This window comes from Pagrus major, chromosome 5 (assembly GCF_040436345.1).
Source record: "Pagrus major chromosome 5, Pma_NU_1.0".
NCBI classification, from domain to species: domain Eukaryota; kingdom Metazoa; phylum Chordata; class Actinopteri; order Spariformes; family Sparidae; genus Pagrus; species Pagrus major.
Genome location: NC_133219.1, coordinates 17,189,462 through 17,215,957, shown reverse-complemented (window position 1 = coordinate 17,215,957; position 26,496 = coordinate 17,189,462). Strand labels below are relative to the sequence as shown.

The window sequence follows — 26,496 nt, the reverse complement described above, 5'->3', positions numbered from 1 at the left end:
TCCAACGTCATAAGACTCCCCTGTTATGTCAAAGGTAACACCTTTCCCTCAAATACATCTACTATTTAAAGGCCATTTTTACCAAGTAGTCCCAGGAACTGAGGAGACCTGAGAGCTAAGTTAGAAACTTCATGTCCTTTTTGTAGTTTCCTGTTTGCATTTCTACTGCATTTGAAGAGCTGTGAAGATGAGAAAAATTAGACCAATTAAAAGGCCACGGCTTTGCAAATTTAAGACAGTCATGTTTTTCTTTGGAATTTTCTCTCGTGTGACAATGTGATATTTGCACTGATGTTGATAAAAAGAGAGATCTGCTGAGTGCTTTCGAGTTATTTTTAAGCTTTTAGAAGTAACTGCATTAAACAATTATCAAATAAAGTTAAACTTAATTTCTAAATACAAAAAATGTCCCCCTTTTTGCCTCACTCTTTTTGTGGACTGTTAAAATGTTAATGAAATTGAAAGAAATTACACAATCGATGTTGTAACAACCTTGAGTAATTAGCTTGACTAATCAGCAACATTCAGTAGTGCCCTGATCCAGGGCCAATGTTATGTAGTATGTACTATATCTCAGTAGCAGGGACTTTTTGGAGGTAAGGAACAAAATGCTGGTAATGTTCCTGAGTTTTTAAAAACGGGACTGGATTTATCACAAAGTTCCTATGGTGCAAAGGGCCCATCATATGCTGGTCTTTTTGGCAATGGTTTGACAGTGTCAACTTACAAAATCAATATTGTTGTTGCAAAGGCCAGAACACAGAAGTAGCAGGTGTTATTGTTTTACCAACTACTGTATTGAGTAACATGCAGAACATGTCTTTCACTGGTGGAAAAAACTAACTTCTTAATCTCGTCCTCCACGGCAGCCACTCCATCTTTATGTGGCTGCAAAACCTTGTGAGTGGCACTGCCGAAGTCACACAGCACATAATTTCCCTGGTCGTTGAGAAGAATGTTTTCAACCTGGTAAAGAACAGACACAGGTTTTAGTTTTTAATGAAAAAGAAAACAGAAGGAAAATATACCATAATCATTGCATTGACACTAATTCAAACTCCACATCCTCCAACAACATAGAGTATAGGCAATGACAGATGCAGCTGAATGTAACTTTGTCTTGACTGGTAGATTTAAAACACAGTGTCAGCGATTGTCAAAAGACAGAAATGCAACCCCAGCATGTTTGGATCTGGATTTGCAGTCAAACTTGCACAACCCATAGGTATGGAAGATAACACCATCATCAACTTTACAACTAAAGCTGCAAACATGTTACTCTTCATGCCAGCAGAACCTAACCAGCTTTTATTTGTTCAAAAAAAAAAAAAACATGTCAACATCTTCAGGTGTCAATTGCTACCGCTATTTTTTTTGTCATGTTACAGGGTTTCCCTTAAGCTTTTCCACATAATGAACTGGTCTGACAATGACCAAGCTGATTCCGATGGACAATCTGCATCCTGTATAATTCAGCAAAAGCTAGACTTGGTTGTGTCATTCCATCAAGATCAGATCAGCTGTGACTCTGAAATAGTTGTTGCAGACGGATGAACAAACAAAAAACCAAGCCAAAACGCATCCCTAATCACATCGTAATGGGTATGGATGACAATTACTGGATAAAGTCTCCTGGAGAAAAAAACCCTCACAAATCCCACACCCACACACAGAACTGATTTAATACACAGTGATGGTGTAGTGAGACAAGCCCCTCATTACAGTAATTCTGCCGCAGGAGTCTCATCATAGTCTGTTTCCTGGTCGACAGAAGGCAAATTTCAATGTCAGCCTGAAAACAGATCTGTTCTTATTTGTATGTTATGAGACAGGTTTTTTTTTTTTTTTTTGAGATTCAGCCCTCAGTCTCTAAAACACAACTATTATCTAAAAACAAAGCAGACAGATTACAGGACCAAGGAACAACATAAAAACAGCAAAGAAGGGTGTGAAGAATAATTGAGTAAATGAAAAGAAATTAAGGCAGGTGGAGGAAAGATGGGAAACAAGTAGCAAAGAAAGACGAAGAGGCAAAGATGAGGCTGGAAGTGCAACAAGGGCATAAGATGTCAAATGTAAAGCCAGTAAGGTATTCGTAGAAGATCAGGAGAAAAAGATTTTAAACTGTAAACTGAAAAAGTGAGCTAATGAAAGCAACACAGAGTGTCTCAATACTGTTGACAGCTCAGGGTTAAGGGGCTTTTTTGCACTCTCACTTCCCCTGGCAATGCGTGACTGGGCCTCCGTGGTCTTTTGTGTCCCTGCAATGTTATGTAAGCCATGTAGGCTGAACAGATAGATACAGACAGCGAACAGAGGACGGGCCTGTGGAGCTGAAGGGACCGCACTGTTTAGAGGCTTGTCCAACTGGACAGAGTGCAGCGGCCCACTGAAGGGGCACTGAGGAGAATTCATCCAGGGTGGGAACTTGCCACAGCCTCCAAGCATCAGCAAAATGAGGGTAAATCTGGCTCGTAGCCACCCCTGAATAACTATTCTAAAAATCAAGTTAGCTGAAAGTTAGTGAGGAATTTCAAGATGTACCATCTACTGTGGCCTGTACAAAAGGAACACTCGGTGCTCTGGCAGGAGTAGGTGGAAAACAAAAAAGGGAAATTGAGGTGGATGAGCAACTAAACAGGGGGGTAACAGACAAGAAGGAGAGGAAATAAGAGAACAAGCTGGCAAAGGAAGCAGGGGAGCGTAAGAGGAAGCAGAGGAGTTAGAACGAGCAGTTAAGTGAAACCAAAGCATTCTTTCTTCTGCTGACGAAGCAGTTTCATAGCACTTAAGTTTATGAACATTATTTGACATTATATGTAATAAATAACTATTCAATCCACGAGTTCCTTCTGTTGATTTTGTTGACATCTTTAGAAATCCACTGCTGTTGATTTTGTGCAGAGTACCACGCTTCACGACTTGTCAAACAGTGCAGGGTTTTTTAGGGGTTTCTGTTGAGGAAGTCTGTAGGTGAAACACTTTCCTTTAACCGTTCACGGTAACTCCCAAGTTATTCTTTTACCACTTCTGTTGCAGGAATATTGTTTTTTCCTTTTGTGAGACCTTTCAGACCTGCTGGTTGTCAAGTACAGTGAATGTAGCAACTAGATAGCACTACCAGAATTAATGTGTACAACCTATTACCACTGTGTTTATGTGCATAGTTACTCAATGCTCTCTTCACCTTGAGGTCTCTGTGGATGATGGGTGTCTTGCATTGGTGCAGGCGGGCCACTGCCTCACAGGCGTCACAGAAGATGTGGAGGACCTCAGACTCACTGAAGCCCACATTCAACCGCTGGTTCATCTGCTTCACCACCTGACCCGCTGCACAAGAAAGGCAGAAGGTCAGCTTAAGACTCAACATGGGTCATCAGGTCAAGCTGGGAAACCAATATCAGCCAGCTTGTTTTATGTTTTGACTCATACAAACCAAATTTTCCAACGGAGAAAGTATGCTTACACCCTGAAGCTGAACTTGACCTGATTAAAACTCAATATTTACAAAATAGCAAATGGCATCTAAATGCCTTAGATATTTTGCTATTATCAGTATAAGGCAGCTGAGGTCATATTTTTGTGTTCCCATTACAATAAACCACTAACATTAAAAAAGGGAAATGCATGTATAGTTTGATTACACAACAATATCTTCTGCTTTTATCATACAGTCATCAGAATGTGAACAGGATCAATGAAAGCTGGTGAATGCTAAAATGTATTAATCTGTTTCAAAGTAAGCTAAACGTACCATGTTCCATGTACAGGCTCCATCTAACCGATTATTGTCAGCAACCAGAGTAATGTTTGGATGTAAACTTGCCCATTGAGGGCAAAACCGCTCAAAATAGCCTTTCAAAAAACAGTGCTGAGCCAGCGAGCTGCCACGATCAATAGAGAGGCCACAAAGAGGACAGAGAAAGCAACAAAGCATTTAACTATTAGATAAATTAAAAAATATAAAGATGAAGACTTTTCTCCATGAGCTAGTTTAACTCTCTATCCCAATAAACTAAATGCAGAAAGCTGGTGAATGCTAAAATGTATTAATAACCCAATGGGCAGTATAAAGCTGACTTTTTAAGGCATACATGCTGCAATTTCTAAAAGATTCAATATGATATGAAGACCAAACATCACTCACCATCATTACTATAGTATGCAACAAGGACCAAAAACATATGTCAGAACACAAGTCAGATTTCCAAGAAAAAACATTAATGAGTTGAAACCATTCCTCTAGTTTTTCTTCAACTTGAATGAAGCTGAACTGCGAGTATAAAACGTAGTGCTAACATGGTTTCAGAGGCTGTACCTTTACAGTATTCCATGAGGATCAGGACCTCCCAGACGCTGTCCGACACTGCGTTGATTGTGGAGTCCAAGTATCCAACGATGTTCTTATGGCCTGACAGCTCCTTCTACATATGGGATAAAAAGATGGAAATGATCAGGACAGGAAAATACGCAAGTATTCATCAGGAAGAAATGAAAATCCTACAAATTATGACGGATGTGTATCTCCAAAATGTAAATGTTATGGACACTGCTCCTTCTAAACAAACCTCATGAAAAAACAAACAAAATCCAGGTACTAAGGCGATTACAAAGGATATATGTGGATTGAGTAAACACACTTCCCCCCCTTTCGGTAAGTGCTGATGAGTATTCATGTTTGGACTTGTGGAGTGTTTCTGCTATATCTGTTCAGCAGTGGGACACTGCTACTCAATGTACAATTTAAAATCCGCCTGAGATAATGCTTTCCTTTGTGTCCTCTTTGTGTATAAGTGGTACACAAAGAATGTAAACTGCATTAAAGAGGCAGACAAACCAATCATGTTTGATAAATTACAGATAAAGTTGCTGACAACTAAATTAGATTTTTTTTTCTTTCAGGGAAAAAAAACACAACATCATATCCAACTTTGAATGCAAATTTAAATTCTGTCTCATAAACAAGCTACTTGTGAGTCCCCATTAACTGTGTTTACACCTCCTGATTTTATCATAGTATAAGCAGTCTAAATATATAGAAACCACATCTAATTTGTATAAGACCAAAGAAAACAACTGCTGGTGATCCGAGGACACAACACAAAACGTTCAACATTCAGCTGAATTCAGTCTAGTCTTTGTAGTCAAACTTCTATGTGCAGCAAGAATGCTTTTTGTATTCTTTTATGTTCTTACACCATGCCGATCCCTTAACTCCACTAATCTTTCTTCACTTGATTCATTTGCTGGATTAAAGCATCAGTGATTGTGTTTGTTGGTTGTTAAATACCAGGGTGAGAAGACAGACTGCTGTGTGTTGTGGAAACCGACACACCTAAGGCAATGTCCCAATAGGCCAGGACTGTGTCAATGCTTAAGGTCAGCTGTGTGTGTGTGTGTGTGTGTGTTAGTATTACATAGCTGATGATGAGGCAGTGAACAGACACACAAAGCTGGCCTAACAGCTCAGAGTGAGCTCTTCACTGACACACTGGGGTCGCACGTTCAAGACAAGACATCTGCTGTTGTCAAGGTTCCTACATGTCTGGTAGATTAAAGAATAAATGAGAATATTTAACTTTGAATGACATTAAACACCTTGAATTATCTGCTGTAATCATGTGAGTGCCAGCTCTGTGTGTTAGATCAAAAGTATTTGTCAATGGACCAGGTGCATTAATACAATGTCATCCAGCAAGCAGCCAAAAGCCTTTTGCTCTTGCCAGACAGAAAATGCAGGAAAAAGGATGGGTAAGGAATGAACCCATTTATATGCACCCTGCTTTATGAGAACAGGCACCTTTATGGGGGCTTGTGTCCCATTTAAAACAGGAATTATGTGCTTAAATTAAATACCTGAAAACTGAGAATGCCCTCATGAAATTTTTAGAGAATGAGCACAGTGCCTTCAAGTGAAAATTATGCCCTCAGTGCAGAAAAAGTGAGAGAACTGTGTTTTGTAGCCAGGGAAGGATTGGAGGGAAATGTAGCTACAACCAAAAATTGGTTTGACACCGCAACAGAACAGCAAAATGATACACTAATGCTCTTATTTTTAACTCTGATAAGCTGTGTTCAGTTCTCATGCAAATTTCCTCCTCAGTAAAGGCTTCCAATCAGACATTACCACAACCTACAGCTGCACTATGAAGCACAGTTAATAACAGATCTTAATTTCCTGTTTCATGATCAATGTTTGTGTAAATCAAAACTAATGGCAATGAACAAGCAAACTGAAATTAAAGTTCTTGCAATAAAGACAAGCAGGAAGACATAAGTTGAGTTGAGAGATAACGTCTCTATTGCAACCCAAGACTGTGATGCTGCTCTCACCATGATAGTGATCTCTCTCTTGTAGACATTTAGATCTGGGACGTTGTTGACGTACATCCTTTTAAGTGCACAGCGGACACCGCTGTGCGTACGGGCCAGAAACACCACTGAGAAGCCTCCTGGAAAAACACAAGATGACAAGTTAGCATTACATCAGCATACTTTAGTCCTTTTGATACAAAATTATGTTATAGGGTGATGCTTATCAGGGTTCACACAGATGTATACTATGTGGAAAAACTGCTCATTGATCACTGAGCAGAAATTAGGCAATGCTCATGAGACTTGACTTGACTTTATATGGAAAATAGAATTCGGCTCATGTTCCTACAACACAATTGCAAAGACATTTTGAAGTATAAACGCATGTCACAAGATCTTAATCAAAAATCAGAATCTTACAAACTGCTTTTCCCCCAAACAAGTCATTACTCGCATAGATTTTCAAGTTCTATTGAGATGTAATCGAGTATTTATTCAAGGTTCAAGGAACTGATATTTTAAAGCAGCAACAAAGAACTGTCATCTTTTGTTGATTCAGGCAGCAGTGTTCTTTCAATAATTATTTTCTTTTTTAAACACAACTGCCCGCACAATGTATGGCAACAAAGTAAAATACCTATTTGCAGCTCCGTAAGATTAATATCTGTAAAATGACAATGGTAAAACAAAGTGTTTGTTTTTTTCAGTTTGTACACCTAGGTTACATGTAGTCCAACAGCTAACAATTGTTTGCTTAGTGAGAAGCATTTTAGAAACAAAGCTTAAGTTATGAACATTCCCTTGTAATGTTGTTAGAATATTGCTGGGAAACCAGGTGACAGGCATTAAGAATAGTAATATAGAAATAGCCCTGTTTAAGGGTCCCATTTGCTTATGTAGGTCATATAGAGGCATCAGTATCAAATTGAGACCATTTCATAGTTAGTTAAGAACTACTTATAGCACATTTAAGAGCAGCTAACTGGTCATTTTATGGACAAGCAGGCTAAGCTTATATAGGCCTGGATTGGCCTAACACCAACTGGGTGTAATCCTGAGGTAATGAAGCTTTTAGCTTTATCAAATATAGTTAGGTTTTACAAGATCGAGATGTGAAGCTAAAACTGCAATTGGATGAGTGGATTTTTGGTGAGAATTTTCTGCTGTGAAATTAGACTGTTGACAGGGCCAAGATGTTTAGCTGGTGTGCCAGCAGCTGTTGTCACTGTCCTGTGTTGCCTCTATGGGTGAATGGACACTAGCACTGCGATGAGACAGTCCCCAGACTCATTAGGAGGGGATCACTGAGTCACTGAGTGGTGGGCATCAAAGTCCACCAACTGAGGAAGAAAGAGAAAGGATCAACAATGGCGTACTTGTTGCCTAACAAGTTACCTTAGGTCAGCTGAAAAACAGCATGGATTCTGATTGGGAATCAGCAGAAAGGGAGAGTGAAGTGACCGGTGGGCACAATGGCCTTCATTGAAGAGTCTATCAGCAATATATTTAAGCAGATCTCAGCAGTTAGTTGTTAGAGTGAAACATAAAAACTCCCAAGTACAAATAATTCATGCAGGTTAAACCTGCATGTCACCACAAGGACGGTAAACAAAAAAAAAAAATCAGAAAGTCAGGCAAAGCAAATATAAACAAACTGAAGCGTATTGTTAGCCTGTATGTAGTCACAACAGTGAGAGTTACTGTGGCAGACATTATCAGATTAGAAGGGGTGACTGATGTCGTTCTGCAGCACAGTGGGATGAACAGGCAGCTAATGAAACAAAAACTGCTGTGCCAGAGCTGCGGCTGATCATAAAGCGAGGCAGAGCATTCAATAGTGTAAATCAGAAACTACCATGAACCACCAACAAAGTGACGGTACATTTGACCTAGACTGGTTAGGTCTGTGTTTTTCTCATGGAGGTTTTTGCTTAATTTAGAAATCATTTTTGGGTAAGTGGCATCAAAAATCACCACAATATCAGAATAGCACTTCTACTACTGACAGTCACAAGGTCAGGGTTAGCTGCATATTGACAACAATAACTAGAACAAAGACAATGACAAATACAAACTGCGCATGAGGAAACAAAACAAGCAGCTTAAAAATATTATGCTGATGCTGTTAAAATGGGTAATGATTGTAAAGGAAACAAAATACAGAAACAAAAATGTGTCAGGAAATTGACTTATCATACACAAAAAAAATTACAAAAAAGATGATTTTTGCTGCTTGTATGAATGAAGCTAACCAGCAGTTGTATCTGCAGGCCTGTAGCCTTTTAAAAAAAAAAAATTCAAAAATTCTGCCAAGACAAAGTACAAGAGCCAAAGCTGTTTACGCCTGCTGGATGCTGTTCATCGATTTGCCTTGGTCTGCCCTGTGTGCTAAGGTTAGCTTGATGGTCACTCCAAACTGCGAGCTGGGCTTAAATTGATTTCCTGTAACGAGGCAGAGCCATCCAGAGACTTGGGGGAGTGGGAGTGAACTTTAAGCAGAAAACTGAATCATATGACATAGTCTTGTGAAAGAGCTACTTTGAAAACAGCAGGATGTACTCATTTATGAAGACTTTCTGCAAGCTGAAAACCAATCATATGTGATGCAGAGTCTGCTTTATGACCCTTTGTATAAGAAAAAGCTACCTGTGAGTCATCTTGTGCAAATCTCAAGCTTTGTGTACTCCTTCGACACAAAGATGTGGGATGCATACGTAGTAAAGATCAAACTTAAGGCAAGAATGGAGGCAATAAGATGTGGGGGTTGCATGGGCCAGATGACGGATTTTACAAGGCACAATGCATTGGCTCGGGCAAAAGGCCAAGAAGCTGAAAAGAACAGGCTGTTTAAGCATGCATGGACAAGATACAAAAGAACAATTAACCTTCACTCAAAAACAGAAAACTGAAAAAAAACTGGAGAGCTACACTTAAAGTCTGATCAAGTTCACCCTCACTGCGCAGACAACAAGATGTTTTTATGTTAGACCAAATTTCTTACAGTCGGACTAACACACCCAGATAATACAGTCGATGGCATAAATCAGTAGTAGGAAGCCGGGAAAAACAAAAGAAGAAGACAACGACAAAGATATTAATGCAATATATATTTTGTAATGTACAGCTCGGAAAGTCATCCATGTTTTCACCGTTCACTGTGCAGCCCATTTGCCACTTCCTAACTTGTTTGGTATGTGGCATAATAGGTCAACCGGATGAAGGTCCAGTAGCAACTAGCTGAAACGGTGGATATCGCCACCTACCGTGGTGTAGTCGGACATACTTCCGTCAATAAATCGACTCTCCCATGGTGCTTGTTTACTGGGACAATGGCAGTAGTCTAATTAAATGGCCTAATTGAGCTATGACTGTAGCTCAACTTAAGTGTGCATGGAAACGTAGTAGTAAAACGAGTATGCGGACCAATCCAATACCACATAATATATTTATTCGAAACGGGATCATGGTACTTTTCGAGCCGCTTGTCATACACCTGCATTTAGGTAAAATAGATTATTTACTGCACGAGTAGCAAATATCCATAAACAACAAGCTTCGGTGTTACTTACAGAGTTACAGAGTTTGTAGTATACAGCTAGGGCTGCGCGATATGGCAACAACTCATGTTGCAATTATTTTGACAAACTTTAGAACTGTGTTATGATTCACAATTAGTGGGAATGATTGTTTTCACGTCAGAATTTTCATTTTCACTGCAATGACCTATCAAAATCTTGATTATGTGACATTTGTTTGGGTCTGTACCAAACAAACACGTTTTCTTACATCTTGAAATCAATATTTCTTGGCCAGGGCATTTCGGCAGCCTTTCAGTTCTGCATTATAAAGCTGTTTTGTCACACATTTTACTTTTATAAAAAAAAAATGCAGTTCCTGCGATTTGGATATTGCACTTGGCCAGACTGCAATTTCGACAATATTTCAATGAACACTGTAGCCCTACATACAGCTGTTAAAATATATATACAGTATTTTAAATGAACTGGTATCATCTGTTATAGCCTTATAGACAAACTTCAATATTGGAATCGGTAAGGAAAAAAAATGGTATTCATACATCTCTAACTCTCAGTCATGAAAGTCTGCAACAGCTCACAACAAGATCCCAACCATACGTTAAATTTTTGACAATCTTTCGTGAGATTCCCTGACACCAGCTATTACCCGTCTATCATTAGAAACCAACTATTTCTCCAATCCGGGCTATGTGTTCTGTCACTAGAGGGGAGGTGGCTTTTGGAAAGTTAAGAGAAGATAGAGGCCTCATCCCAGGCCATCCTACCAAATGCTTCATGTCTGCCTGCTGGCCTGTTCTGGGACTGACTGGGGCCATATGCTCCAGGATCAGATTCTCACTAAATCACCACCCTTGGGCTTTTGTTGCCTCCCATGACTATGCCAGCCACGGAAGTGGTGCGCTATTGAGTGTATTATTCTCCTAAGTGGCTCTGGATGGAATGATTTGTTTTAGAGGGGCTTTGTGCCCAGCATACCAACTTCCAGGACAAATAAGGGACCACTAAACAACACAAAAAGGTCCCTCACTGTACAGGACACTGGCTTCAACCAATGGCAACAATAAAGCTGTCTGTAACTAACTGGCAGTGGCTACACAGATGCAAACACTGACGCTACATCACACAATAAACTTGAGTGAGGTTTGATAAAATGCTATTGAATCCCAACCCTAAGAGCCAAGCTTGGCTTATTTTAAAAGAAGACCCAAAAATGTGAGACTTAAAATCTGCAATCTTTCCATAGTTCATGAAAGACCTGCCTTCAATGTCCTCATATCTCTTAAACAATCTTTAAATCACTCAGAAACATTGGTTTTAGACTGACAGGTTTTGTTAACAGATGTCTGTACAAGTCAGAAGATGATTTCTCAAGGTGATACTGATACACAGTAGGGTTGGGCAATGCCCGAAGAATCAGCACATGACAATGTCCATGGAAGATGATGTCATTGTTGTTGCACTTTTGGTAACCAGGGTGCACTCCAGTGTTGGTCTGGACCCTTCCATCATGGGCCGATGGAAGATGCTATCAACACTCAACCCTACACAGACTGATAATACAGTTCTCGTGCACAAAAGTGTAACTGAATCATTTTAGTATAATAAAGCATCTCTGATGGACATGTCTAACTCTGATACTCAGTGCCCATTAGTCACAGCTCACCGTTATTGTGCCTCCTCTCCTGCCTGTCTGTTAAGTAGCTGCACTGTGGACAGCGGATGGAAGCACTTCAGCATGAGGACACGGTCAGTTGTCAGTGACAGTTGGGAGGAAAACCCCGAATCCATCAGGCCAAGAAAGGGGGAGGGGGGTAGTGACATTAAGGCCTGGTACTGGGCGAGGGCTGTAATTACTGGAGAATTTTCCCTGGCCCTGCATCCAGCACTAGGGACCCTGACATCACTGCAAAGCCTGACTAACTAGGACAGTCACAGGCAGCCCACATGACAGCCTGTGGAAGAGGCTTGAAAGAGGATCTCAACAGCCTTTGCGAAACAGATACTCAGCATGCCTTGTGATATTGGCAAGAAAAAAAAACTTCACAAGTGGTAGAGGAGTGTCTCAAAGAGATTAGAGGATTTAGTAACATGCAGCAAACAGAGATGATACGTTTACAGTTTCTGCTCAGGCACAAGGCGCAGATGTTCTTCCTCTGAAGCATGATGTCATCTGTGATAACAGATCGCTCTCTGGCCGACAGTATTTCTGTTCATCTCGATCTTTCTCTGTTGATGTCAGTCATTTCAGGCCACAGCTTTATACTGAAGTTAGTGTGACGTCTTTGCTTGTTAAAAAGGCTACAAAGCAAGAATGTAGTTCAATTCAGAATGCCTCCCTAAGCTGTAGAGCTGCTTTTAAGAGGGGAGAATGCCATTTCTTTGGGAGAATATTTGGAGCAGGCTAAGGTATTTCCTCCTGGAGGCCCCCATCCCTGAACATGAGCCCATAACACTTCCCCTACAAGTCTTCACAGTTGTAAAGCTTGAAGATAAGAGTTACTGGCTAAAAACGAATTTAAGTAGCCCGTGGTTGCATTACATTACAAAAAGTGTGACGGATATCTCACCTTCATTTCAGCTTGCAAAAGAGTTTAAGTATAAGTAGTTATCTGACTTGCTCTTTATTCTGCGATTGCTGACATTTTTGTACTCAAAATGATCACGATGAGAAAACCGGTGAAAAGTAAGAGTAGTACAAAGCTATTCACTGTTTTCAGAGGCGTTTTCTTTCCCCCACAAGTGAGTGTTATTTCATAAGGATTAAACTAGGAAAGGGATCTCCTTTTGGGAAAACTCTCTAAAAAGGAGCACAAACCCTCAAAAAATTGTCAATTTACCTGATGAACTTAAATCGAGTGGTTGGAGAGGTATTCACATCTTAAAACTAGCTAATCTCAACGTAGAAATACACTGTCCAAAGTACCATCTATGGCTAAAACTCAACAGATCAGACCAATGCAGCGATCAGTGTTGGTCCCTCAACATTACACTGACCTATAAACTCTTTCTGAAGCACTCAATTCATACACAAATACAATATGCGTCACAATTAAGACTAAAAACTAAGATGGATACAGTCACACCAAAGACACAAATGACACTTTGCTAGATTTTGCAGCAAAAGAAACAAATGTCATCCACCTACTTTTAATTATGTCATAAAAGACAATATAATGCAACAAAATAGACACTGTAAGTCTCATCTAAAACTAAAGTTTTTTAGTTGGTTCTTACAAGAAGATACAAGTTCAAGCTCAAACGCACGGTACACCTACTGTATTACAGAATACCAAAATTCAATACCATCCTTATAGATTTCTTCATGGAGACTAACAGGTGCCTTATCCACAATAAATGTAGGAAATGGATTTCCATTAACAGGCTTCAAGGTCTTTGCCAGTTTGCCATGCCGTGCCAGCTGCTCTTGCTAATTACCAATAATGGCCTTTTGATCCTGAGCGCTTTAGCAAATCCTTTGAGATTTGCTATTATACGGACTAATGCGGGAAGGATATTTGTTCTTTGGCTGGGTAATGTAGTGACCAAACATGCCATTTGGTAACTGAAAGTAGAGTTCAACAAATCTGCAGAGCTGAAAGTAAATGCAGCCGCAAACATATGCTTCAAAATGTAAGAGCTATCTGTCAGTTTCATACTAGGTATCAGCATGAAGGTTAGGCTGCCTTATTTTCATCTGAAGCCAACCATGACATTGTTCATGTTTTTAGGCTTTGACAGACCTATCAGTCTACAAACATCAAGCCCTTATAAACAACTTTAAGGTAACTACTATCTGTTAAAAATACTGCTTAATCCGTTTTTCTTGAGTCCTCAAAAGTTACACCGAAGCTTCACTCAGGAAAGCATCAGTGGCATAGGTTGTTGGCCTAAAAATAGACATGCACTTGCTTTTAGCAAGCAGTTGAGAGATTCTGCACTCTGTGAGCTTTTCCTGACAGAACACCACACCACCATGTCATTTTTTCTGGACCAAAGTAATCCTGCCTTGGTTTTTGGATAGATGATGATCTTTGAAAATGGAACAAGTCATGTTTTTGCATTAAACATAAAGATAACAATCCTTAATTCACACATTCATCCCTATACCTCAGTTAGCCTGACAAACTACAAGTGCTCTGTCACTTAAGTTTCCTCTTCCAGCCAAGTCCAGCATGCATGGCCATAGCAAAGAGATAAACAAGGTTGTTGCAGGTCAGATATTTTTAAACTTTTGGAGGTGAGGGTGGCACTCTGCCAAAACACAGAGGAGATGGTGAGATACTGCAAGCATACTGGACGAAAATGAATGAAAGTTTCAGTCAGGGGCGGAAAACAGATGCAAACCTCAATCTGTTCAAACATCTGGGAGTGTGACGTGGTCATAAGCAGCATGAGCATGACAATCACATTTCAATGTTACCAGTTTTAGAGGACACAAACATTTTACTTTAACTGTATAGAATCCAGTTTATATCTTAAAATGGATTAAGTTTTGCTTGTCAGTCCAAGATAAATGCAGCCAATTAAGTAGTCCTGAAAATCCTCTTTAATCAAATCTCATTGACAGGGATAAAGAAAGTTTTGAGGAATCAGGATTATTTAGAGCGGAACCGCAGACAGAAGTGTTCAATAATTATCTTTAGAAGACCTGTTGTGTGAAAATCGTTAAAATAACCTTTCACAAACAATTTTTTTTCTTGTAAGGATACTCTTAGAGTCTCCAGGGTCTACAGAACACCCTCTCAAAACATTTTAAAGTGGTATAGCTTATTCTCTTCATCAAACTTAAAGGTATATCTGCTCTTCCTCACAATTAAGAGGACACTTTTAGCTGGCAAGTGCCTTGTACATCTGCTTATTACCAGTGTAGAGTTTGAACATGACAGCATTGCATGAGCAACTCAGAGGATGAAGTACTGTCAAAAATATATAAAGCTGTTTGCCTCGAGCATGGCACTTAAAGGCTCCCTGTGGACTCTGTGACCTCTGGCAGAGATACAGAGCCGTTTGTTCACATCAGGACACACATGCAGGTATACATGCATGCGGGTTATGTGGTACACACTCTGCCAATGGTTTCAACCCATTCCACTGATCTACGGGTGACCTTTACATACCAAGAAATCTGCTATGGAAATGTTTTATAAGGAAGGAAATGCATCACACACATTTGGTACAGCTAAAAAAAACACACAATGTGTTTTGATGAGTAAACATAACTAGTGTTTATTTACAAGAAAAACTCCACAGGGTACCTTGAAGAAACGGCCACAGAGGCAGGAAAAATGTATTTATTTATTAGGAAGTACTGCAAATTTCAGCAAATTCAGTCTAAAAGTGGCAAACTGATCAGACATTGCCTGACCAAAGGATAAGCAAACAAGACTACAAATCATGAGTCAGTGCCAAGTTAAGTATTGAGGATTGAACCCAGCCTTGCCTTGTGTATTTGTTTAGATTTCAACCTGTCCAAAATGCTGGGAATTTCGGGCTATGGAGATTTTTTCATACACGTGCTGGCTCGGCTTGACTCGGTTTAACTCAGCATGTCAGCCAAGCGGAGCAGGCATCTGCATTTCCATTACAACAGAGGCTATCTGCATGAGGGTGTTTCTTTTACTGATGATGCCCTTGTCTTGAGTATTGGTCAATGAAGCAGCTATAAATACCCTGGCAAAAACCCTGCAGTACTACCGAAAGAATAGGTGACTTCTTCATGATAACATTGTTAGTTATTTAGAAGCTTTAATTATGAAGAAGCAAAATCAGGAAAAGTACAAACAGAGGCACAGGCGAGAAACTACACTTCAAACCACAGAGATTCAGTTAGAAGCTACAAAAGTACTCTGAACAGACTTTTCAAAACGTTTTCTTAGTGTTCTCCCACACAGACCTGAGTTGAGTCTTGCAACACATCCATGTTTGAGGAGGAAGGAATGTCGTCAAGGATTGGTCATGGATATGAACTTAAACTAGTAATGGAAATGCAAATCTGTGCAGCATGGTTTGACTCAGCGGGGCCAACGGTGTCAATGGAAAAGCTCCATTAAGATTAAACATTAAGGTTGATGGTCGGTTACCAAAATCATTCAGAATCATCTTCTCTCCATCCACTATGTTGCTAGGATTTGTCAAAACTATTTTGTCTTTCTATTCTATATTCTATTCTAGGCCTTACAGCAAACAGCAAAGCATCAGTGACAGTGAAGGAAATACTGGTTACGACAAAGAAATGCCAAAATAAGAACTTTGAGTAATGTCCTATCAGCTTTGTTTTAACCACCACAAATCGTACTCCCCTATCCCCCCCCCAACACACACCTACATTCTGGTGTGCACAATAACTCCTGCCTGACAAGTACGCTCAAAAACTGTCGACCTGAAATACAGCTCCTCCTAACTCAGTTTTCATTCTTCCACTTTGGCTTATGTGTTGAGCACTGGAGCCTAAATTACAATCAATCTAGTTTACGCCTTGACTCAGGTGAATGATACAAAGCACTTTGAGAGACATATGCAAGTATGTGAAGAAATCCTTCTAAGAAGCAGGTCCATAAAAGGTAATAAGAGGAGGTGCAGCGTGAGTGTACATGTTTTTTCATCCTGGGACTTAGTGAGCTGGAAGGTTCTGGTAGTCAGCTCTCATACATCTTACCTCAACAGTGTTTACAACTGAACCGACAGACACAAGTGGCTGTGCTTTTGAGGCATTATGATTAAACTGGGAAAGAGACAGAAGCAGTGCTGGATAAAATGGATATATACGTAAGGGTGATAACACTACAACATGTTCAACACCATACTGACATACAAAGGAAAACGAGAAAGGGGGAGGGAAAAGACAAATTTAAACAAGTCAAAAAGGTCACAAAGTGTGACCTTGAAAACGTAGTGGCAAAGTGCTAAAAAAAAAATCTGAGACAGAGACCTTGAACAATCATCTCTACCTTTGTAATCCTTTTAAACTCCTTTAGTCTCAGCAGTTACATGAAAACTATTGGGACATAATTTAGGAACCTGCCAGACTGCAATGAAAACTAGTATAAGACTGCAATCAAGCAAAACAAATGCCATGACTGGTAGTTTCAGGGTACGCTCAGACTCTAAAATGTATCAAATTTTGCCCCCTGTGGTCAGCTCAGACTCAACAACACGTTATAGTGGCCATGTAGGTAAATAGTGGAGTATGCCAAGGGCCCATTGTTTGCACAAACCTCTAGTTACACAAAGAAGGTATGCAAACATGAACAAAAACTAATCTGTCACTTTGCGGTTCCCTCTATGTGGTAGTTTTTGATTGGAGTCAACACACAGCGGGTTGCACTCACCGCATTCTAGACAAATTATCACGTTTTCATCAAGTTTGTGCCACCAGATTTGCCCAACTTAACTTTTAATACTCTTTTTTACAGCTTGTAAAGAGATTGTGAATTTATGCAAGTTGTAATTAAATTTGTGGTTCTGGCAATTTGAAAACTGCACTTTTGCAAATTATGATTTCAATATAAAAATAATTAATTGCTCAGCCATACCCCTTTGTATTAACAGTAAACATGACAGAATGTGAACTCTACCAAAAAGGCCTCTCCAGTAGTGCTGTGGTGGCAGGAAAATCAATAGGTAGAGCCTTCTTGGCACTATAAATTAGTCATGACAGGCCCCTGGAATAACCGCTATAATTTTTGTGTAACTTCATAACAACACAGCAACAGTTTTTTGCCTTGGTGTAAATTTAAAGTTAATGAGGCACACCTGCCCTGGTGAAAACTAGCTGCAAACACAACATGAAACCAACTAATTATCCACTTACCTAAAAACTCAAAGCCAGACAGTCCTAAGACAAGTTATGGATATCTGTAAATTATTTTCCCCAACAAAAAAGTGTTGAACAACAACATTAAAAGCATAATGACATTTTTTCCATGTTTTTCAGATTACATATACTCTCTGGCAGACCGGAGTGACATGTTGGCACAGACTTGTTTACGGTGGCTACATTCTAGTCATTAACAGTGGGACAATCATTTATCACTTCTGATTTGCCATCCAGTCAAGTGAAGTCAAGTACGTGTCACTGTCACAGAGGTGAACTCATGATCAGTTTCCAACCTTGCACCTTCTCTTTCAGGAAAGCTTACCTTGACTAAGAGCATGATAGCTTATTGACACCAGGCCTGAGGAATATCTTAACATTCATAATTTTTATGCATCACAAATATAATGCACTTTATGGTCAATCTCTAACTGACTGACAGTTTGGTGCTGAAGGGACCATCAGAATAAAAGAGAACTTACAGTCCACAAGAAAACCAAAATATTGGATTTTTAGCATCTATTTAGTTGGTTACAAACAATACACACAGTTCTTTGGTTTTCCTTATTCTCAAACAAACCTCTGAACCAAATACACTTGAAGATGAGACATCATGTAATCTTTTAACTTCTCTCAAACCTTCCGCTGCAGGCAATTCATAAAAAGTTGTCCTTATTCAGGGTCAGTACAACCAAAGAATTTCTTTCATAAAATATGGTATCCCAGCTGCACTGCTGTATTTGATTCGAATTTGTCATTATGCTGCATTCCCTGTCGTACAATTGTGTTAGTGAAGTGCTGATAAATTCACAATTTGTAAATGCACTGATCAAAGACAAAACCGTTTATAGATGTTGCAGTGGACCAAATCAATGTCCTTCTGTTTGTCATCTCTATATGACCCGAGTTCACTCCCACATTTGGCTTGCCGCCCTCCTCAGATCGGGTGATGATGAATTGGTAGAAAATAATTCATTGCAGTTTTACAAAGAGGGGAGGGATGGCAGCGCAGAGAGGCAGATACAGAAGGCCTCAATGAGCAAGCACAAAGGCAGCGATACCCATCACGGGACCAAGTGCTGCATCGTACCAGCATTCTTTCTAGGGTGCTAGAATAAGACAACAAAGGGGCACAATGTGCCTATTCATCACCAGTACAGTATGCTAATAATGTAGCCGGGATGCATTCTCACCACCCTCCCCTGGCAGAGAGGGAGGATCAAATAGGTCATTCAAAAAAACATTATCAAAAGAAACGCTCAGACCTGCACTGCGATGATTGATGAAGCCTCTCATAAGCCATAAGAATTGAAAGCACAGCAATTAGACCTGCACTAGTTTCAATCAAGTTGTTTTTTTACACTGTTGGCAAATAGCCATTCATTTATTAACTTTCATTGGAATTGCATCATAATGATATGATGATTGTGTTATTGCTACACAAAGTTCATTTGTCCAAGCAGAGTATCATTAAACAAGACCATGACTTGCTTTTAGCTTAATGCTAACATGCTCAAAATAGCAATGCTAACATGCTGATGCGAAGCAGGTGTGTCTGCCATGTTCACGATGTTCACCATGTTGACAATCTTAGTTGAGCATGTTGGCATGCTAACATTTGCCACTTTGCACAAAACACAAATTACAGATGAGGCTGATGGGAATGACATTGGCTTGCAGGTATATGTGTCATTATCTATCTAAGTATTAGACAAACTGAAATTGTGATCCTATGATGGCATTATAAGAGAAGTCAGGGGATCACCGAGGTTATAACAAGTCATTCTGGGGGTGGGGTGAGGATGTATGTACCCAATTTCAAGGCAATCCATCTTATAGTTGTTGAGTTATGTCAGTGTAGACAAAAGTGGTGAACAGAGTGACAAAGCAAAACTGCCGTTCCTAGAGCCATGCTGCAATTGCCGCTAAAACTGAAAAATTAAAAACAGTTTGTATGTGTAAGAGGACACAATCGTGGCCATAAAGGTGAAATGATTACCACTAATAACTTCCACAAGCTGTAAATACTTGTCTCCTACATTGCTTTAACACAATTGAGTTTTCACTCCAAACCAGAGCAGTTAGATAGCACCCTCCAACATCTTTGCAAAAACACCAAATGAGGGATATCACTCAAGCCCTAAGCCCACCACTTTTTATTTATCTAACTGTGTCAGACCTTAAAAGGCAGATATCTATAGTTTATTTACCTACCATGGTCTCTGTAACAAAGCAAACACTGCTCCAGAAATTCAGGACAAAGAGCTTGGACTTCACAAACGGTTTCATCATTTCATGTGACAAAAATGCATTTGCATTTGTGAATTTGTTCTGCAAATTTCTAGTAGTGCCGTGGGCCAAAAACCTGTTTGACGATTGAATGGCACCTATCCAGATCAAAAGTGGCAAAAAGGACATGGTGAAAAAGTCACATCTTCACTGTGAACAAAGCAGCTGTTTGCATGGAAACATAGTTTATGTTTCTCCTGTTTACATGATCTGTGGCTTGTCATGGTCAGGGAGTCCCTGAGACCAAGGCTGAGAGACTTACACTGCTCTCATCTCTTCAGCCTGCAACTTACAGAGAGTCATTATAAACCCCAGTGTACACGGTTCAAGATTCTGCTGACAGCAAGCAAACAGAGCAGATTTGTGTACAGTCAGCACGTTCAGAGAAAGTTTTTGTTTTGTGACATGCGCGTGTCACTTAAAATGCCCACATAATACTCAGAAGTCTGCTGAAGCTTGTTTTGAAGTTTTCTATACGAAGAACATTAAAAGGATGCATGTAAAACAAAAGGGGCCACTATGAAGACTGCAAATCTCTGATGCTTAGAAGATGGAGGTGACCCTAATTAGATGAGGCGGTGATGAATTATGACCTTGCTGTTAACGTGCTTGTAAAACTGCAAACATAGGAAGTGAAACCACTGATCCAAGGTCTTCCTGGTAATTAGCAAGAAGCAGTGACATTCTAAGAAGAATTACCCAAGCATGCAAACATGAATTGTTTGCATTGCACATACAGTGAGAGGCAGGTACTGAAACCAAGACTAGGGAATATATCACAGTGACATTAGGGCTATTATGCAAGTTAAGCTGACAACAAGACATGTTCCAGAGGTAGTTATCTGTTAAATGATTAGCTGCTGTTCAGCAAATAGCTTGATCAAGTATTCTGACTGCAGGTACAGAGCGCTCTGACTGGGAACAGTTTGTATGCCTTCTAAAACAGTGACTTTGAGCATCCTAAATTAAAACAATAGAAATGTATTAACCAGGAAAAACTGGCTATGTTTCCTATGACGCCTTTGCTTGATGAAATAAAAATGCAAGGGTCGGTCAACTAATATGTACACTCATGTTGCCAGTCCATTAGGTACACATAGCTATAACAGATATAGTCTAATACAACACTTTTTTCAATCCACCCCTTTTAGATCAGTAAGGGTGGACAAGTTAACAAATCCCCTCTCTGTATGAGGCAATGCAGCATCACAAACTACATCCACCAGTCTAGTATATTGTCCCAAAATTTTGTCAGGCTTTAAGTGTAACTACCAAACTTTCCAGAGCCGTAATTTATCAAATTAATTTCTACACATTTCCGGACCCCGACAAGGAACCCCACGCGATAAGAGTAAGTGGAGAAAGAGTGACATGCTCACAGATGCATCCTGTTCCTACATGTCATTTCTGTGTTCCTCTTGGAGACAGCATTATAGATAGAGCTCAAGAGAAACCACAGAGGCTGAAGAGGAGTGGAGGGAAATGACTATGTTCCTACTCAATGTAGGCTCAGACCAGCTCAGCAGATATGTCAATGGAAAAAAAAAATAGCTAACCACGTGGCATCTACTTTTGTATATATTTGAAGGAGATGTTGTATGCCCCATTTTGAACTAAATACTTGATGAACATGTTTTAAATGTTTCTCCTCTCCAACAAACTATAGTTTGTGTGTTTGTATTTAAGGGAATCTCGTGCTTTTCATTAAACTGGCAAACGTTGCTGGTAAACAATTAAATAAGGAAGTTCCTCAAAAACATCACGTGATCCACTCAGTACCCATCAGTCAAAAACTGTAACTGACCCAGTGACACACACTATCAAGCAGCAGGTTTGTTGGCGTGGTTAAACCTTTGCAAACTGCTAAATTCTCCTGGAAGTCCTTTGTGAAAAGATGAAAAGTGTGATTATGCTTCATCTGATTTTATCACACAACCCTTTTTGACAAGGCGGAGCGGATGCCATCATTAAAGCTTTCACTTCAAAAATAAAACCTCACATTACAGCAGACTTTTGCAGGTCACTCAGATTTTGTTTTCACTTCAAACAAATTGCAACACAGTTTAAGAAAATTGTGATGTGCAGTGTCTGGGTTGTTACTGATGTTACTGACTGTGCATCAAAGTTCACATCTGGCCAAAAAGGAAACCTAAATGAGTAACAAGTCAAAGTTTAAATACACTCACAAACAAACCTGATGCATAGTTACTATGTGGTCTCTCGGCCACAACGGCAGGTAAATCCTAACATTAAGCTCTTTTACTAACATTCTCAGCATAGTAGACCTTTAATAGTAGGCCAAATGATGGCAGGTTAACTGCCAACTGTTTGCAGCCACAAACTCCCAAACCTTAGACAAGAATTAGCAGCAGTTGGTTGGTGATTAGGTCTTGTGGTCCTGAAATGGCAGCACATGGGACCAGCACTGACAGAGTGAAGTGTTGAATTCTTGACACTGTAAAGAGCTATATTTATTTGAAAATATCTTTAAGCTACACATGTCTGTACTTACATCATAAAAGCAAGTGAAACTTGGTAAGAGGGTAGCAATGCACTGATTAACTATGGTTACAGTAATAGAGTAGCTTTTTGTGTCATCAGATTTTCGGGTATTTTCTCTTATTGTTCTACTTTAGTTTTTTAAATCACATCCAGCGAGTACAAATGCTGTTGGACAATGTGGTAATGTGGTTCAACTTAATGCATTTTACTTCTGTAAGTTCTTATTCTTACCGTTGCCTTTCCAACTTCTGATGTTTTCCTGTTTTTGTTTCTGATAAGCGTCAAGTTTCACTCTGAATAAGTCTTCAGCTGGCTATGTACTTGTGCAGACTCTGGGCTACACCTAGCACTTTTTACTCCACCTTCATGCCTGTGGAGCAATATTCTACTTTTGGATTCTTACATCAACAGTTTGTCTTTTTCTAAAAGCAGCAAACATTGTAGGTGAAATGAGGTACGCAATTATATGATTAACTCTGCAGCACATACAGGCACAGGCACCCAGCTCTTACCTTGGGACAGAATGATGAGCAAAGGTCACAGTATAACGCTGTGCTGCTGGTAAAAAAAACAAAAAAAACAACCACAGCCACTTCACATGATTATATGATGACACAGACTCATGACTGCTTGCTTTTTCTTTTCTTTTTTTCAGAGAGCGAGTGAGATCAGGTTTATGGTTTGACTCAACAGCATGTTTACAGTTTTGTGTTACTTGAAGAGACATGACTGTCATACCTGAAACTGTTAGTTACTGTTCTTTATGCATAATGACTTACAAAGAATGATTATGGTTTCAGTAATGATATTAACTTTATGTTTCATGTGTTTTTCCTAATAAAGTCTAGTGCATCTTTTTAGCCTGTCAGCATAGCTTACCTTTCACCAGCCTGAACTCTCCCACATTTATATTATCTGGGCTGACCTTGACTTGATAAATCCTCTGACAGCAGAGCTAGAATTTGAGTAATCAACTAGTTAATTAGTAGTTGATTTGAAAAACAAAATCTGTCAAACTGTCTGTTCTGTACTATCATCCCTCCACAGACGAGCCAAGTACTGCAGAGGGGTCTTTTAAAATCTATTGCACATTACAAACTGAAGTATATTTGGGAATATTATCATGAAGGGTGAATTTTGACTACACTTTTCCAGTAATGCCTAATCAGTGTCACCTTATGCTCTAATAACAGTTTCCCAGTAATGAAAAGACCTTTTAAAAAACACTTAATTAACCAATTGGCTAAGCTGGGTTCGCTGGGTCAAGTCTACAGTATAAATAACACTATTACACCGTGATAAGCACTTAGCCATTTGTGGAAGCTGTTTTGTTAAACAAATTTGTTTCTACACTTCCTCAATTTTTTGCCTGTCTGACTGAGCATGGAGGAGATTCTCATTTCAACATTTTTGAACACAGCGCTTTGTTAAGCCATGAAGGAAATTTCTAACATTTCCAAGAAGTCTGTCGACATCCTCAAGAGCTGTACTGGGACGGCACCACCATTGCATAAGTCATCCTTTATATCTTTATCCAGCAAGCACTGTTGTTACTTGTTACAATGTTATGCAATCTAATCAAACTGGTACTATCCATCTAACACAACAGTTTAGTGTCTCTCAGACAGCCAATGAAGAAACTAGTCTTTGTTAATTTTAACAGCTGCAAAGACATCAAAACTTTTCGCATTTCCTCTAAAATCCACAAGGGACAAAAGCAAACTGCCAGAGAACTTGTGTGAACATGTTAGACAAAGGCTTTTTTAATGGCTGGATCTCTTTACATGCTGTATGTTGACACAGGAGGTCTGGACCGTTGTTATCCTGGGGGCAAACCACCCCCCCAGAACAGCAGCTGAAGCAGGATGTAAACTACAGCTGTATGTGGAAAAGTTAGCAGTTTTAATTCCAGCCGTGTAACAAATCCCTTGTGCCCCAATTTAAGTACCACAGCATTCATGGCCTGGAAGAGGAGAGTGACCTATTTCAATCACCCTGCATATACTTTCTTGGGATAAAGGCAGATGTTTAGGGGGGAAAAAATGAGCTTTTACTTCGGAGTGCAAACCAATTACAAACCCATAAAAGGAACAAAGCTGGAGGAGTTGCTTGAGTGCTGTGACCGTGTGAGTTATACTCTCCAAACAGGGGATGACGGGTGTGTCCCGGAGAATATCATGGTGCTCACAGAGTGTTTCAGACCATGCTCTGTAATGCTACACTACTGTACGTACCCTCTGCAACAAGCTCCTCCACGGTGACTTGATACCGGCCGACTGCAAACACTTTCCCGAAGTAGCTGCTGACTCCGGAGCTGGAGCCGGACCCGGACGCCCCTCCGAGCCCGCCGCTCTCGGACTTTGGCATTCTGGAAAACTTCTTCATCGTTTACTTTCTCAGACAGTCCGGCCACCTAATGCAATCCCTGTTTGGTGGCAAATTAACCACACAGTCCAATTTAACTCGCTTGTGTCCGACGTCCCCTATCTACTTATCTGAAATCTTTTCTTCTCCTGCATGCTCCGCGTCCGGTTCTTCTGGAGGGACTACTAGCAGTCGTGTGATACGACATGAAAGTACAGTTAATATGCACGCTTCACAGTGGGGTGATACTACTCCGTCGGTCTCCCAAAGCTCGTACCAGTGACAGCATCCACTTACATATAGTCAAAAAACGAAATCTGTGTTAGGTTCGTTAGCTAATGTGACACATCACTGTAGCTGGCTGCAGCGGTTGCTAGCATGCGTGGACTCGGCGGTGTGCAGTCAGGACGATCAGCCAACAATGAGAAGAGTGCAAGGGAAGCACAGCAGTGTAGCTGGCACCGGCGTTGATAACGCCAGCTCCGGTGGCAAAGAATCCCTCCCGAGGATATATCCACCTCACTGACCCTCCAATAGTAGCCTCGGCGTCTTTAGCATCACACGCCGCCACTTGAACTCTTCACTCGGGCGAAGCGGCTAGTTAGCTCGCTAGCTGCGGTAGTTAGCGGCTAACGATCTTCGCTAGCCGCCACAGCGGTTTCTCTACGAGACGAGCCACCCCGAGTGCAGGTGGGCTGACAAGCAGGAGCCCAACGCTCACACAAGTAAGCGTCCGTTTCTCACCAGAAACCCTCCGGCGAAGTTGTTTTCATTTGGCTCGTCTGTGTCATCTCCACTCACCTCTGTGTCATTTTCGTGGAGCTTCGCTAACGTTAAACTTCTCGTGACACCCCTACAGTAGGCTACAAAATAAGTGGGTGGTTTGTTATTTACCCAATGAGAGTGACAACCTAACCTGACGTGGCCCCGCCCCCTCCTATTGTTATGATTGGTGTAAGTGGAGAATGTATGGAAGCCTGGTAGTGCCAGGAAGAGGGAAAAATTTAATGGATCAAGTTATGCAAAATTAATTAAATAAATTCAAATAAATAATTCAAATTTAGAGTACAAATACTCAGTCAAAATTATGAGAAACCATTTTTTTACTAACTCTGTCAAAACTATGAGACACCAAGTCAAAATTCTGATGTAATAGAGAGCTGAAGTCACACCCCTTCCTGTGGACCTCATGGGACTTTATTTTTCAGAAAAACTTTGTATGGTATTGAACGGAGAGAGACAATTTTTTGATCCCACTTGAATTGTTCCACGAATTACACATATGATGTTTGTCAATTTAAAAGATCATTTTCCAAGTCAAAGAAAGAGGCAGTTTGTTGTAATCTAAGTAAAATACCGTCTAGTTATGCGTTAAACTGCTCAGTAAACTACATCAACACACATCACCAACACCAGCATGGCTGCCAACTCGGCACAGAATAGGTACTAAAAAGTACAATAAATCCAGTCTTATTGACAACGGCTTTTTTTATATTTTATATTTCATCAGTTTTAAGACAAACTGCAACTTATTGACTTGGAATATTGTCTTTTCAATTGACAAACATCATGTGTGTGATTCATGAAAAAATTCAAAAGGGATCGAAAAAATGTTTTGTCTTTCTCTATTCACAACCATACAAAGTTTTTCTGAAATAAGCACTCTAGATCTTT

The 26,496-nt window shown here is 40.0% G+C and overlaps 1 protein-coding gene across 2 annotated transcripts in view; it reads right to left on the bottom strand.

Moving 5' to 3' along the window:
• The window catches only part of bmp2k (BMP2 inducible kinase), a 47,844-nt gene extending 22,173 nt beyond the window's left edge, over nucleotides 1–25,671 (bottom strand). For both annotated transcript variants that reach the window (XM_073466072.1, XM_073466073.1), the window contains exons 1-5: nucleotides 24,693–25,671; nucleotides 6,334–6,452; nucleotides 4,319–4,424; nucleotides 3,188–3,330; nucleotides 845–966 (exon numbers count right to left, since the gene is read on the bottom strand). In XM_073466072.1, coding sequence (XP_073322173.1) covers nucleotides 845–966; nucleotides 3,188–3,330; nucleotides 4,319–4,424; nucleotides 6,334–6,452; nucleotides 24,693–24,843 — 641 coding nt within the window. In that variant the 5' untranslated portion in view covers nucleotides 24,844–25,671. The remainder of the gene's footprint in view (nucleotides 1–844; nucleotides 967–3,187; nucleotides 3,331–4,318; nucleotides 4,425–6,333; nucleotides 6,453–24,692) is intronic.
• Nucleotides 25,672–26,496: the final 825 nt, after the last annotated feature.